Genomic DNA, 14,128 nt, shown 5'->3' on the forward strand with positions numbered 1-14,128 from the left:
TTCATAAAACTCATTCTACGCTTGTAAAAAGGGCTCGGGAAGAGCGGAGTCGTATCTCACGTTCGGGAAACAATCGATGATTTATTTTCGTTGAGTACACTTACTGATATCGGTCTCATTTCGTCGACCGTCATTATGCATAATAACATCTACGTCGTCTCGCTGCATCTTGCAACTAGACGTTTGACATAGCGTATACTGCGTCGCGTACATATCGACGGATCTACACTCGTTTGCGAGACGGTTCGAGCACGTTTTCTCCAACGAAGCTGCGAGAGCGTCATCGGAGGATCGCGAGCCATTTTTCTCGCGAACCGGCGCGATATAATATCGATTACGACAGCAGCCGACGAAGTGTGATGGTCCACGAGATATTCGACGTGACAGTTGCAACGGGGAACACAGGAAAAATGTAAGTATTATTATTATTATATACTCTCCTACCAGACAAAAGGCGGATAAAACTATTTACACCGCGAACCGTCATTCGACATCTGTCGGGACCGCCGATTATCGTGCAAAGTCTGTGAGCAGTGCTTCCCAATCGTTTCCTCTCGACCTTATCGGACAAAATGTGCTCGCACTCGTTTCGCAAGCGAGTGAACAGTGCTCGTATAAACTCGGTCGAGAAATAAAGATAACAAAATTAATAAATATACATCTCGCAGGTCGAGTCGCAACGGTGCGGGTTACTCGTCGATTGTAAACAGTTAACAGATTATTCTCTCCGTCCGGCGGACGAGGAGAAGAGAGCCGTACAATCGCGAGAGAGTCGCGCGAGATACACGCCTACCGCGCGCAACGAGATACGATAATCCGATATGATGACGGCTGCGCCGCGGATATGTTGCCCGCCACGAGAAAATGACGCGTCGAACCGCATCTTGTCGGCCGTCATCACTCGCTCGCGCCGCTCTGTGTGTAAAATTCACACGACATCGTGACTGCATCGTTTGATTCCTGTGTGCATGTGTGTGTGTGTGTGTGTGTGTGTGTTAGGAGAGCGACAAAGCGCGGTATCGACGATCTAAAGAGAGTCTACACGACGGTCTAAGAAGGCTACGCACGACGAGAGGGGAGAAAGATCGTTACACGGTGATTCAGCGTTTCCTTATTTTCACCTTCGAGCTCTGTATAACCTTGTAAGCCCATTCTGTAACTTTCAATAACGACAGTGTGATTCCCGTTACGTTATCGTTATCAAATTTAATCCACGATGAAAAGCTGCGCCTTTTCCCGTAATACGCGCGATAACGTAACGACGCTGTCGTGAGAAGTTACAGAAACGGGTCTCTGCCTGCAAACGATTTGAGAATCCGCACTCGGGATCGATTTCATTACGCAGAAACATTAATACTTCGCTCTTCGCCGATATGCCTCGGCGTGACTTTCGGATCAGAGATCTCTACGGAATCGGGAAACGGTTCGTCGGCAGAAACGTTATTCCGCGGAAAACGATCATTGCGGGACGCGATTGACCGGGGCTGGTTGCGAACAAGGAGCGAGAGATTAAAATAGATCTAGCGCTCGCACCGGCGCTCGCCCGATGTCGTGCGGCCGGGCGGCGCGACAACGATGCCTAAGAAGAGGCGTGTCGCCTGGACTTCTAACAATAATTTAAGACACAGTGATTCAACAACGTTTACAGAGAGGTGATATGTGTAAATATGTCTAGGTAATATGTATGTACACACGCATCGTCCGCATAAATAACAGTCGATCGAAAGCAAAGACGCGCCGAACGTTGTAAACGTGGTATTATTAACAATCGTTGCTCGTCGGAGGACGACGCAGCGACGCAGGCGGCGGCGGCGCCTCTCGTTAGAATATAAGTTAACGTTTACGCTAAAAGCGTGTAGATTATTGCCTTGTTACGAAGTACAAAAGGAAAGAAGGGACAGTCGAAAGGAAAGTTCGTGAGAGTGATATGTACGTACGTGCGTGCGCCGGTGACGGTAAGAATGAGTGGCACGCACGTACGTACGCGCGTACACTGGTTTTCGAGACGGTTTTCGAGACGGTTTCAGCGTTTGTTCACTTGAAGTTCAAAGGCTTCGAACGCTTTCCCTTGCAACTCGGAAATCGCAACCAATGGTTCAATGAGAGAACCTTGTCTCCGACATTCCCCAGAAATCGAGTTCCCTCGTTGGATCATCGGCTTTCACTCCGAGGTAACACAGTTATTTTTATATACGCTCTTTAAACGTATGTAATGCGTTTATGAAACGTCATATATACGTTTAAAGAACATGTATGAAACTAACATGTGCTACATGGGCTATAAGGTCGGTCGTTAAACAGTTACAGCACTGTTTTTCCGACGAGTTTCGCAACACATCTCGTACCCGATAGGAAAACGTTTCTCTTGAGAATTACTGAGAATAAAAATTCTACTGGGCATATGTGTCTCGAAACTCATCGAAGTGACTTTTTTGTAGCTGCCTCGGAAGACGTTCCAAACCGCTTCAAAGCCCGGTGTGGACGTGCGATCGAACGAAAAAACATCGAGCGAAAGAAGCACGAGAGTATCTCTCTCTCTCTCTCTCTCTCTCTCTCATGCTTCTTCCCTGAACGCCCCTCCTGCGAGGAGCGCGCGAAAGAAACGCACGGAAAATTACAAAAGGGCTGGCCCCGCATGCAGGTAACGATATGTGTGCCGATCGATCGATCGATCGATTCGGTCGACCGACCGGTGGGTGTGTGGTCCATCCATCCACCTCGGGCCACTTCCTCCTCCTCATCCCCCGCCGCTCTCTCGATTTAGTACGCCGGACTAGTGACGGTGGACACTTGTTTCGGCGTGTGCTGGCCCTGCGCCAACGTTCCGCTCTTCGCCGCGTGGAACTTCAGCCAAGCGTCGTAGCCGTACGCCACCATCGCGCAAAATCCGAAGAACTGCGCAGAGAGAAACGGTATCAAGCACACTGATGGAGAAAGAGAGAAAGTAAGCGCGCGTGTTCACGCGATCGTCGGACCTCCAGGACGGTCCGAAACTATCGGGAACTGAAAACTATCCGAACGAGAGACGGTCTAAAACTGTCCCGATACTCGCGACGAGGCTCCGACAGATGTGTCTGTGGGCAAACCGGAGGACGCCTCTGTTGCGAGTTATTATAGAATTCCGCTTTCCACGTGTGACTTCGACAACATTCACGATCAGATATGCGGGAGAATTCTTACCGCTGCGACACCGAAGGCCTCTGTGTAGCGCGCATAATCAGCTGCGAGGGAAGCGGCCAGCAGGTAGAAAACGGTCCACACGGTGCAGAATATGAATTCCTGAAAGGAAGCACACACAAATCACCGCGTGCAAATGGATAGTAGCCTTAATTCGTAATCTTATCTCTTTCTCTCTCCCTCTCTCCGTTCGCTCTTTCGATCGAACGACTCGATTACGCGATAAAGATCGTAGAGGTGACCTCAGACTGAATTCATAAGAAGTAACGGTATATGTATACAGGAAAAAACAACTCCATTGGCGTAACTGAATTTTATGTCACCTGTAGGTCGGACGAAAACTCGGCTTTAAGAACGGAAAGATTTGCGCGTAGGAGGAAGTTTCTATTCAATGAATCGTTCTCGATTGTCTCAATCGAGTTCTAAAGCAGCCGAATGTGTTTACACACGAATGTCTCGAGATAGCCTAGTTTCTCGTCCTTGAGCTTTCGCCCTGTTCTTATTCAATCACACGAACTGAGATTTTTTCCTTGCGCGAAAAAAAAAAAACTCAGTTCTCCGTATAACTGATTTTTCGTTATCCGGCGACCCGACGAAAATTCGGCTGTGAGAACACAAAGATTCCTGCAGGAGTCTTCTACTCAGTCAATTGTTCTCATTTGCATCGATCGGGTTTCAAAGCAGCCGAAAGCAGAGACGAACGTTGTTGCGGTGATATGGCTCCCTGTCCTTGAATTTTCGTCCGGCCCCTGCATATTCAATTACACCAACTGAGATTTCAAATTCGTTTCTTCGCATACATACGAAGGCCCGAGGAGCGGACGTCGACACGCGTTACGTGGCATTACGAGAAGCGTCGCGTAATGCCTCTCTCTTTCTCCCGTAATGCTACGTTTTAAAAAGGCTAACCTGATTACGAGCGATCATCGGTCCGCGGCCGACGACGACGACCGCCCCCATTACGTCGCCCGCGATCGATCGTTCACCCGTGAATATAAAAGTCGGAGCGGCAGGTCGATTTTTAGATTCCTACGTGGCGCGTGGAAACTTTCTAGCCGGCTTTCACCCGCCTGCTCCCGTATCACACACGAGAGGCATTACAGGTGTATTCGTCTCTTCCCGGTGTTATCGAATACCAGTGCACACCGCAAAATGTGCACTCGCTTCTATTTAAAGTCTTTACGGTGGACAAAATGAAAGAAGAAATGGGAAAAAAAAAAGAAAGATCTCGCGATGTACAAAAATCGGTCGGGGCGCGACTTACAATCTTGAGCCATGGAATCTTGGAGAACTTCTCGATGATGTGGAACAGGTAGAGCACGAGCATTATCCCGGTGAACCAGAAGCCACCCATGGCCACAGTATTGAACCATCCTCCCCGACTGTGACTGCTCTGACTCGAGACCATTATGCATATAAATCCCAGGAGATTTAGCACCTGAAAGAAGAGCCCGGCGCGATTATCATTCATGAAACCGTTGCGCAGCAGTTGCGGGCGAGCAGCGTGCACAAATGCAGAGCTCCACCCGCGAGCTGTCGCGCGAGCGGCGTGAGATTTAAGACTCCATTATAGTACGGTGATGCAACCGACCATCCTCTTTGCAACGCGCGCGTTGTAATCCTGCTTCACGGCTGACGCGCGTTTTGCGTCATAACATTCTACGTGTGTGTATGTGCGTGTGAGTAATTTTAATTAACATGTAATGTATATTTTCTCGGTGAATTATAAGGAATCTCCATTGGGGAAAGACGCGTCCTCTTCGCGAGAGGAGCTGTGAATATACATGGAAAAAAATCCGTAAATGAACAGGGACCGGATGAAAACTCGATGACGGGAAACAAAATCTCTGTTACTGCGACTGAGAACAGCCGTGTGAACATTCAGCCGCGTTAAAACACGGTTAAGACAATTGGGAGCAATTGACTGTGCGGAAACCTCTTGCAGGAATCTTTCTGTTCTTACAACCGAGTTCTCACCCGGCCCTTAGGCAACGGAAAATTCAGTTGCACCAACGCAATTGTTTTCCCCGTGTCCGGGAGACTCCATTAACGCTATCCCACTCCCTAAGCATGGTCGAACGACATCGAAAATTTCCAATCAGTCATCATCATATGCGAATATTCGTGCATCATGACTACTTGATTATTCCGTGGGCCGGCAAGGATGTCTGAAAGCAGCAATCGTGACAGACGAATATTCAGAAATGAGACGCCTGATTCGAAATTCCCGATATCACTATGCCTAGGGAACAGGACAGGAGGAATAGAATTAATGGTGTCATTTATACAAGCGTCACAGGCCACTCACCACTTGCACGACTTTCAAGAGGCCGGGCAATGTTCTCACGAAAGACGGATCGAACCGGACATTGGGCTGCACGGTCGTGGTGGTGGTCGTCACGGTCGTGGTGGTGGTGTGCTGTCCCGGGAAGCCTTGATCCATGGTCGGTGATTATTCTGAAATCACGAGGTAATTACGACGTAAAGCACCGGGTCTCACCGAACGACGAGCGTGTCAACGTGGGGAGACCACGTGTGACAGGCGTGATTTCATTAGCTAAATCGGACAATCGGGCCACGTGATTAAAACCGCGCCGATAAATCGCCGTATATGCGTTTTTCTTACAGGCGTTATTGCGGGGAAGTCGCAGCCGCTGGGCCGGCAAGAGCGCGTACGCGAGCGTGATTAATGCAGCCGACTGTACGAGTCGTCGCTGTCCGGAGCGGCGCGCGACTACAACGATATTCCTCGCAAGGGCGCGTCTAAAGCGAAATGGGGCGGTCGACAGAGCGCATCGACTGAGCCGCCCGACTCGAGGGATGAGGAAGATAGACTTTAAAATAAAGATCCATCAGTGGTAGATGTCCCGTGCCGTAAACGCGCGCACTTCGCCGGCTAAGGAATAAGGAAGGAGCGCGGATTCGAGTGCACGCGTAGTCGAGTGCTCGTCGCTCCGATGATAATAAATAAACTTTAGGCCACATAAGACGCCTGCACAGTCAACTTCCGGCTCCCTCGAGTTTCAATCAACAAGCCACAATTAATCCGACTCCGGAGAATAACCGAACGGTGACAATCGACGACGAATTAATCCCGTCTCCAATTTTCAGGGTATTCGAATCGCCGATCGATCAAGCTGACGCGCGCACGAGAGGCCGTGCTCTCCGCCCGGCACATGATTTTTCGCACACCTTTTACAATTAACGCTCTATGAGACTGCGCTTGCGAGGAGGATGATGCTGCGCGCCCTTCGGGACGGAGATCGCCCTTCGACGTCGCGCCAGTGTGCGGAGCACGCAAGCATGCGATCTATACCGAAGGACATGAAGATGAAAATGCAGCACGGATCGATTGACCGAGCGTATCGGGCAGGCGTAAAAGGCGTAAACGCGTTTGCGTCGACGATAACGACAGATGATCGATGCGCGCGTCTGGTCCCGAAGCAGCATCGGGCTCTGTCGGAGTAATAACTCCACCGAAAATACATCTTCGGCGAAAGAGGAGTTGTACCAGAGTCGCAATTTTGACGCCACTTTGACGCTCTCGAGAACAGTCCGCGCCTACTTAAACGGCCTGTGCACGGAGAAAAATGTTTCTCTGGTGAATCTAAATTTAGTGTACGTGTTTGTTTGATTTGGGTTCGTTTAATATAAACAACAGCATTTAATATCAAATATTTTGTTTGAATGGAGATGTTTCAGTAGAATAAACATGTCGTTTGATAGGAAAAATTATTAACCGGAAAAAAAAAGTATTATCCGGAGAAGATATTTCTTTTTAGTAAGAAAAATTTATTTAATTATATAATAAATATTGTTCCACGAAACAAGGAAGTTCTTTAATATTCTTCTAACGCTACCTTGAGCAATTTATTTTAACGTTTAAACAACGAAAATAGAAATTTAAAATATCATCAAGGCCGAAGTAGAAATGAATGATATCATTAGATTTGAAATTGGACCTATTTTGCTATCTTAACTTCTATTGTGCTAGAGAATTAGCACAATAGGAGTGAACAGATTTGGCCAAAATTTTGATTCGGGTAAGTCCATGAGATACTCAACATATAAGCTGTAAGCAAATTGACTAACGGTCGATCAGAGCTCTCGCACATAAATTTCCGTAACCATAAACGTAAGACGTAAAATCTCTGATAAAAACCCAATCAGGATATTGCATTAGATTTACGTACTCTAGAAGAAGATAGAATTCTCTCTCTCTTGACGGTGAATCTGATAGCAAGAAGTAGTTAGGATTCAACTGGTTGAAATCTTAGTTACTCAATCTGTATCCTAATTACATGATCACCTTTATTTTCTGCTAGAGTACACAAACCTAAAGCCATATCTTGATGGGTTCTTGAGCTTAAATTTACATCTCACGTTTATGGTTACGTTAATTTGTGTGGGAAAGCCTTTATTCTCCTAACGATCTAAAAATATTCAACTGTGGTTGATCGATTAGATTACTGCCTACGCTTTTGAGTGGGTCTTTATCGCCCGGAAGCCTATTATTACACTTTGTACACTTGATTTTAACATGATTCATCTAACAATCTCCTTTAAACTGGAATAACTTTTAACGCAGGCTCTGAATTATTGTCGAACTTTTCGTGTCACTTTTAACCCTTATCGGTCGTAAGTCATCTCTCACGTGACAACAATACTTCGTCGCTGCGGTCGTACGTCACGTAGAAGGTGACAAGTTCGCATATTTACCGAAACCAGCTACAACCTAGTGAGAATCACGCATAAAAAGCTAGCGTCCGATAAGGGTTAGATACAATGTAGATCAATTTCGTAATTTTCGCATAATTTTTTTAAAGTTATTTTTTAATACAAAGTGACACGTCCTTAAGATAAGATCTCTCATTAAATCACCATCTCTCATCGGCCGCTGTTCTTCCGAACAGCATCGTGCAAAGTGTTCAAGCCGTATTGAAATCGTATAGCGTAGTCGTATAACGGTAGGTAAAATGTTAAAGTAGCAGTGAAGGAAGAAATTCTCTTCCGTAATCTGAGCGATTAAGAGTCAGTGTCACGAGAGACCAGTGTTATCGGGTATACCTCACGAGATCGAGGGTATTTCGAAGACGCTCCCGGTCGACTATAAGATTAGGGTTACGGACCGCTGTCTCGGTATTATGTCACTGCAAGCGCATGCTGCAGGAATTACTTAATCTCGCGGTGTGAGGTCATCCCGCCTGGAAATAGATAGTGACAGTTCGCGCGAGAGTAGCGTGCGGGAGGCGCGGCGGTACACGTGGTCGTTAAATCCTCCCACGATGAAAGAACAGATAGAGAAAGAGAGGAGCGTGAAGCGGGCTGTGAGCTTACGTATATGCGCATAGTACCGTAAATATATCACGCTGTCATAGCACGAGCACGTGCTATGACAATGCTGCACGCGTCACGGTATCGTTAATCTATAAAATTAGCGTTCTCATCAAAGCGCGCTCATGTTCAGCAAAATGTGATCCTTCAAGGTTTCAATTCCGCCGTTCGATCAGATTATTCGAGCTCACTCTCTCTCTCTCTCTCTCTCCTTCTTTCCGCCGTCATCCTCTTCTCTCCAACAGACAGGAACAAAGATCTGCGCGAAGAAACATCGGGCGGATTGGTATCTTATTTATAAGCAGTTGTTATCTCTCACTTGTATATTGTGTACGACGGGTTATTTTTCTCGCGCGTATATCGGGCACGATATCGATCAGGAATATCGTCGTGTGTACGCGCGCGCGATGTCCCGAGATACTCGTATAATTTAATGTAATTAAATCTGTCGTAATTAAAACACACACACACACACACACACCGCGTAGATAATAAGACGAGGTCTCGGGCAAAACGGCGGAAATGCTCGTCCTGAGGTCACCGTGTGGCGCGAATTAAAGCCACGCTCGCAGATTAAATGGCGAAGACCTATAACCGCACGCTCGTAAGCGCGGTCTGCTCTTTGACAGGGCGCTCATCTTATCGCGGCCGCTGAAGATATCAGCGGTCACGCACGAGTGGGTGTCGCGCGCGCGGAGGAATGCATCGCATACGTTTATATGTGTGCGTGAAAGTTGTAGGCGGAAAGTCGACGTTCTTTCGCGCGATATCGCGCGGCTGTCGCCGAGAGACAAGTGAAATTCAACGGATTCGCCGGAGAAGCGACGATTTTCTTTCGCCCGTTATTTACGCGGATACATGTGGCGGAAGAGCTGCGTGTATCGATAACGTAACGATAACGCGGCACTGTTGTTACAAACAGTTAAAAATAGGCGTACGAGTGTTGCGCGACTGCCGAGTAATCTCTTGTAATCCATCGTGAAACGGGCGGAAGATTGAACGTAAACAATTAAGTTAGTCGATAATTTTCCTTCGGGCAATAAAGGGCCGATAAAAGCATCTACGCGGATTTTACAGCGCAATGAATTAACAGAAGTAATGTTTTCGTATTGATTCAGACTGGTTCGGCAGGGACAACTTTCCGTTGTCGCGTCGATAAAATGATACGTGAGAAAAACGTTCTCGCGGAGTTCCGTTCTCGAGCTTGCTCAATTTGATCTGTCGTTGCGAAAAAAAAAAAAACAACAAAGAGAAAAACTGCGTCGATCACGTGAAACCTCGCTCATTCATTACCCCGCGCTCACTCACTCACTCACTCGTGAATATGGAACTACGCCCCGCGCCGTTCTCACGTTCAGGCGAGAAGAAGACAGAGCGAGCGACGTACGTGTCAAATCATCGCGGCTATCGACTGGCTGCGCGTCGCGTCGTGGAAATCGCGACGCGGCGAGTCGTTAATAGCCGACGAGCGAAAACCTGAATTCAGAGGGAAAGAGAGAGAGAGAGAGAGAGAGAAAGGAGAAAGCATACGCTCCACGTGTGACTCGCTCACGGCGACACCGAAGCGGTCCCGAGAGTTCCGGCGGGACGTCCCGGCAACTCCGCGTACGTGCAACAATATTACGCTCGCGACAATCTAATAGCGTGCCCGGTTATTACCGTTCCACCTGTTACTGGCTCAGCTGTACTTCTCTGTCACTTCTCACCTCCTCTTTCTCTCTTTCTCCCTCCCGCGTTCTTCCTCTCCTTCTTTCCCGCTACCTTTCGTCGAGCGACGCAAAGACGCACCGATGCTGTTTCTTTTCTGCCAATGACGCCCGATGACGAGGCGCCGAACGCACGCCTGATTCCACACACGCGATCGTTCCCGACGACGCGGCTCCCCCGTGCTTCGCCCTTCCCGCCGCTTCTTCCTCCCTCACGGACGCTCGTCCCTTTCGGGCACACAGTGCCACTCTTGTCACGGCCGTCCTTGAGACGTACTCGCCGACGATGTCGCCGAACGAAAGCGGAGAGGCGTACGCGCGTTCCCGGACGTGCAGCGGCGAACACACTGGCCGTATTTCGAAACGGCCGACCGTTGAGGACGGATCTATATGGGCGCGGAGAGGACGCGTCCCGGCCGCTCAGCGTCCAGCTGGCGACACCTGTCGGGCGTGTAACTCGAACACGGTTTCGAACAGTTCGGCAACCACCGAGTGACGGCATCCGCGGATGATATAGCAGTGTCGCCAATTTAGCTCATTTTCTGTCAATTCAATAGCTTATTTAAATGTCAACTAGAGTGCAAGAATCATGTTTAGCGAAAAGAGACAATTACATCCGCAAACCTGAATGCATATTTGTGTCTTATTTCTTATTTATTACTTTTGACTTATTTTAGAGAAGTATATGACGGATTTCAACATTTCAAGTTGGCAACACTAACTCGAACTTCAAGTGGCAACTCGCGCGCCTGACAGATGCTGCCACCATGATGTTTGGGAGTTTCGAACGCGACCTGCCCGCCTCCTCCGTCGCCGTGAACCTCGAGCGACGCGAATTGCGTGTGACAGTAACGTGTTCTGTGACTTTTTAATTTATTGTCCTCGACATTGACCCTTTAATTCGCTTGGCATCGTACATTAGTCACTTGACCACGAGGGACCCGGTGCAATTGAGTCAATCAATGGATATCTTGACTGTCTTGTGAACCTCATATTCGGGCCATGAAAAGTAGTCCCGCTTTCTCCTGCTCTCTACGTGTGAAAAACGTCTACTCGAGCCGAGGATGAAGAAGTCAGCGGGAGGGGAATCTTAGAAAGGTACGTCGGGGGAGCTGGACGAGCGAACGTGATCATCTCATCAGCGAGAAAAGCACGTCTGACGGTCGTGTGTGGATTTAAAGGTCCAAGCGGTGTTCGGGGCTCGTCGGCGGAACATTACACGGACATACGTCACTCGCTCCTTCCGCAACGCCAAGGTCCACCAGGCGAGTACACCGGGGTCAAAGAACATCCATGGCGCGCGTGGTGACGCGACGGAGTAGCAGGTCCAAGGGAGGGGGATTAACCAGTGGATGACGGAGCGTATTATCGCAAATCGGACACCGAGGCAACGGCGACGAGGCGAGATTTGGAACAGCCAGCGCTGCGTTGGCCAGCCGAAGCCAAGTGGTGTAACGTGCTGCTTACCTAATCCTAACCTAACCCCGGCGGACCTGGTGGGTCCAGCGGTGCGATGCTTTCAGACGACATCGCCGAGCGCACGCACCGATAGCTAGCAGCAGTAGTTAGTCCTGAAGTGAGGGAACCCGCGATATCCTTCGGGATGGCGACCGGCAAGCGACGCAGTATTCACACGACGTCCGGGGGCGTCGGGACCGGCGGCGGCATTCGCTCGAGTCGGATGAACTTCCGGCCGAACTCCACACAGGAAGACCGAGGTGGCACTCGGCCGACCGCGGCACCCAGCTCTATCGGCCTCGTCCTCGTCACTATGCTGTTACACGTGTGCAAGAAGTCGCTCTTGTTCGACACCCGGCTGAAGGTGGCCATCTACTGCGGCACGATATTCACGGTGTCGCTGATCGCGGACTTCATCGCAATGCCGCGCACTTATTTCTCCAGGTCGGACAACGCGCTGAATCAGTACTTCGTCAAGTGGGGCTGGGGCTGGCTGCTGACCGTGATAGTGCCCTGGGTCGTGCTGACGGCGCACACGATCGGCTGCGGCCGTCGGCCGATCCTGTTGCGTCACCTGGGCCGCGTGGTCCTCGCCACCGTCGCCTGGCTCGCCTGGACCAAGCTGTTCAACTACGTGGAGACCAACTACGGCAGATGCCTGAACACGCGCGACCTCCAGCTGCAGTCCAAGGCCAGGTGCCTGCAGTCGGGCAGATTTTGGAGCGGCCTCGACATATCCGGCCACACGTTCATCCTGATCTACTCCAGCCTGATATTAGCCGAGGAGGGCTCCTCGCTCGTCGGCTGGGAGGGCATCAAGGACCTGGTGATGCGGGAGGAGCACACGCGCGCCACGCCGAACGAGACCAGCACCGGGCCGCTACGCAACATCTCCAACACCGACCTGGAGTTCTTGAAGAAGGCGCACCGGGCGCTCACGCCGTACCTGCGCGGCCTCTTCGTGGCGATGACGATGCAGCAGCTGCTCTGGGACACTATGCTGGTATCGACGGTGCTCTACTATCACATCATGATAGAGAAGTTCCTCGGCGGCGTCGCCGCCGTCCTTACGTGGTACGTCACGTACAAGTGGTGGTACAAGCTGCCAAAGATCGGCCTGCCTGCGCCCGGCGACGGTCTCTTCAAGTACAACGAGACGAAGACGAGCACGGAGCCCGGCACCGCCAGGATGAGACGCGGTACCCTGAACGGTACAAACCAAATGCCCAAGTTCATGGGCATGCCCATCAGAACGACGGTGCAGGAAACCGCCGAACCGAGCCCGTCGAACAGGCAGCCGGACCTCGACGTGTCCACTTCCAGAGTGTAAGGGAGTTCGGATGCTCGAACATTGCGCGCAGATTCGGTTCGCGCGAACGCAAGGACCGAATATTCGGATTAATGTTTGCGCCGGCATCGAGACGCCCGATCATTGGGGCTGGCGATCGATTGATCTAGTCGCGCGTGCTTCGGTTGTTCCAGTTAAAATGTGCAATTCACCATTCTGATCAGGAATGTATGCGACCCGCATCGCCTGAGCTCGTCCTCTGCGTCGACCAACGCTACGATAATATAGCATAGTGCGATTTTAAAATATAAATTAATTTTCTTCATCTGCCGATCTTGCAAAATGCCCGAGTCGTTAATCTTGAAGCGATGGAACGTTCCTTTTTTATGCGTGACATATCTAAATGAATATCCGAATGTTCGGTCCGTAAATTAAATCGATTCGGATGTATGAGTATTTCTACATGAGGCAAAAAATGCTGTTGTGTCAACAGAATTGCTCATCAATGCTGTAAATTGGCGCAAATCTTGATCCAATAGCAAAGAAATATTGGTATAATAATGATAAAAAATAATATATATCGTTTGTGTGAATAATTCGAGTAACAGTTTCAATGTGATATCGCCGTTGAATCAAGATTTATTCCAATTACGACGCTGTTGGCCAATTCTATCGTGATGTGACAGCATTGTTTTCTCCGTACAGGGTAACGCTTTCATCCGAAGATTTTTCTCGATCCACACGTGTAGTACACTGAGTTTCAAAATGATTTGAACACTTTTCGACGCAGTTTTTGGAACGCAACCGATGGTCCGATGAGAAAATTCCTTTTCGAAAGTTAAGTTCTCTCATTGAACTGCATCGAAGAAAGTGTTCAAACCGTTTTGAAGCCCAGTATATACACATACACACACAGATGCCTTCGTTTTTTCGCGTGTGAGCAAAGCTCGAACTTTACGTGATAGACACACGCGTGTTCTTTGAGGCATTATTAGGTTTGGGGTGCGACAATCAAAATCGCTTAAGATGTGTAAGATTAAAAAAAAAAAAACAAGAATACGCGCCTGTTTCGGGGTTTTTCTGGGTGCCTCCGTATGGATTGTTAAGAAGACTATTTTGTTTTTTTTTAAAGCGACTTAAAAAGTTAACTTAATCTCTCTAGCGT

General features: G+C 49.1%; 2 protein-coding genes across 5 annotated transcripts; one reads left to right on the top strand and one right to left on the bottom strand.

Annotated features, from left to right (window-relative positions):
• Positions 1 to 56: 56 nt before the first annotated feature.
• LOC106743539 (CKLF-like MARVEL transmembrane domain-containing protein 4) lies at positions 57 to 10,572 on the bottom strand. Of its 4 annotated transcripts, none has more exons than XM_014617486.1 (5): positions 10,300 to 10,572; positions 5,486 to 5,634; positions 4,442 to 4,615; positions 3,181 to 3,279; positions 57 to 2,895 (listed from the first exon to the last, which is right to left on the bottom strand). In XM_014617486.1, exons 2-5 carry the CDS (start codon positions 5,618 to 5,620, stop codon positions 2,761 to 2,763), a joined length of 543 nt encoding a protein of 180 aa, XP_014472972.1. In that variant the 5' UTR covers positions 5,621 to 5,634; positions 10,300 to 10,572; the 3' UTR covers positions 57 to 2,760. The 4 variants fall into 4 exon arrangements, with proteins under 4 accessions (XP_014472972.1, XP_014472969.1, XP_014472968.1 ...); XM_014617483.1 differs by having other exon boundaries at positions 10,273 to 10,572; XM_014617482.1 differs by having other exon boundaries at positions 10,218 to 10,572.
• Positions 10,573 to 10,969: 397 nt separating this feature from the next.
• On the top strand, positions 10,970 to 14,014 carry LOC106743515 (FIT family protein CG10671). The gene is made up of 2 exons (XM_014617431.1): positions 10,970 to 11,315; positions 11,399 to 14,014. The coding sequence occupies exon 2, from the start codon at positions 11,821 to 11,823 to the stop codon at positions 13,003 to 13,005; it is 1,185 nt and encodes a 394-aa protein (XP_014472917.1). The 5' UTR covers positions 10,970 to 11,315; positions 11,399 to 11,820; the 3' UTR covers positions 13,006 to 14,014.
• The last annotated feature ends 114 nt before the right edge of the window (positions 14,015 to 14,128 follow it).

This window comes from Dinoponera quadriceps, unplaced genomic scaffold, assembly GCF_001313825.1.
Source record: "Dinoponera quadriceps isolate SergipeBrazil2010 unplaced genomic scaffold, ASM131382v1 scaffold1069, whole genome shotgun sequence".
In the NCBI taxonomy this organism is placed as follows: domain Eukaryota; kingdom Metazoa; phylum Arthropoda; class Insecta; order Hymenoptera; family Formicidae; genus Dinoponera; species Dinoponera quadriceps.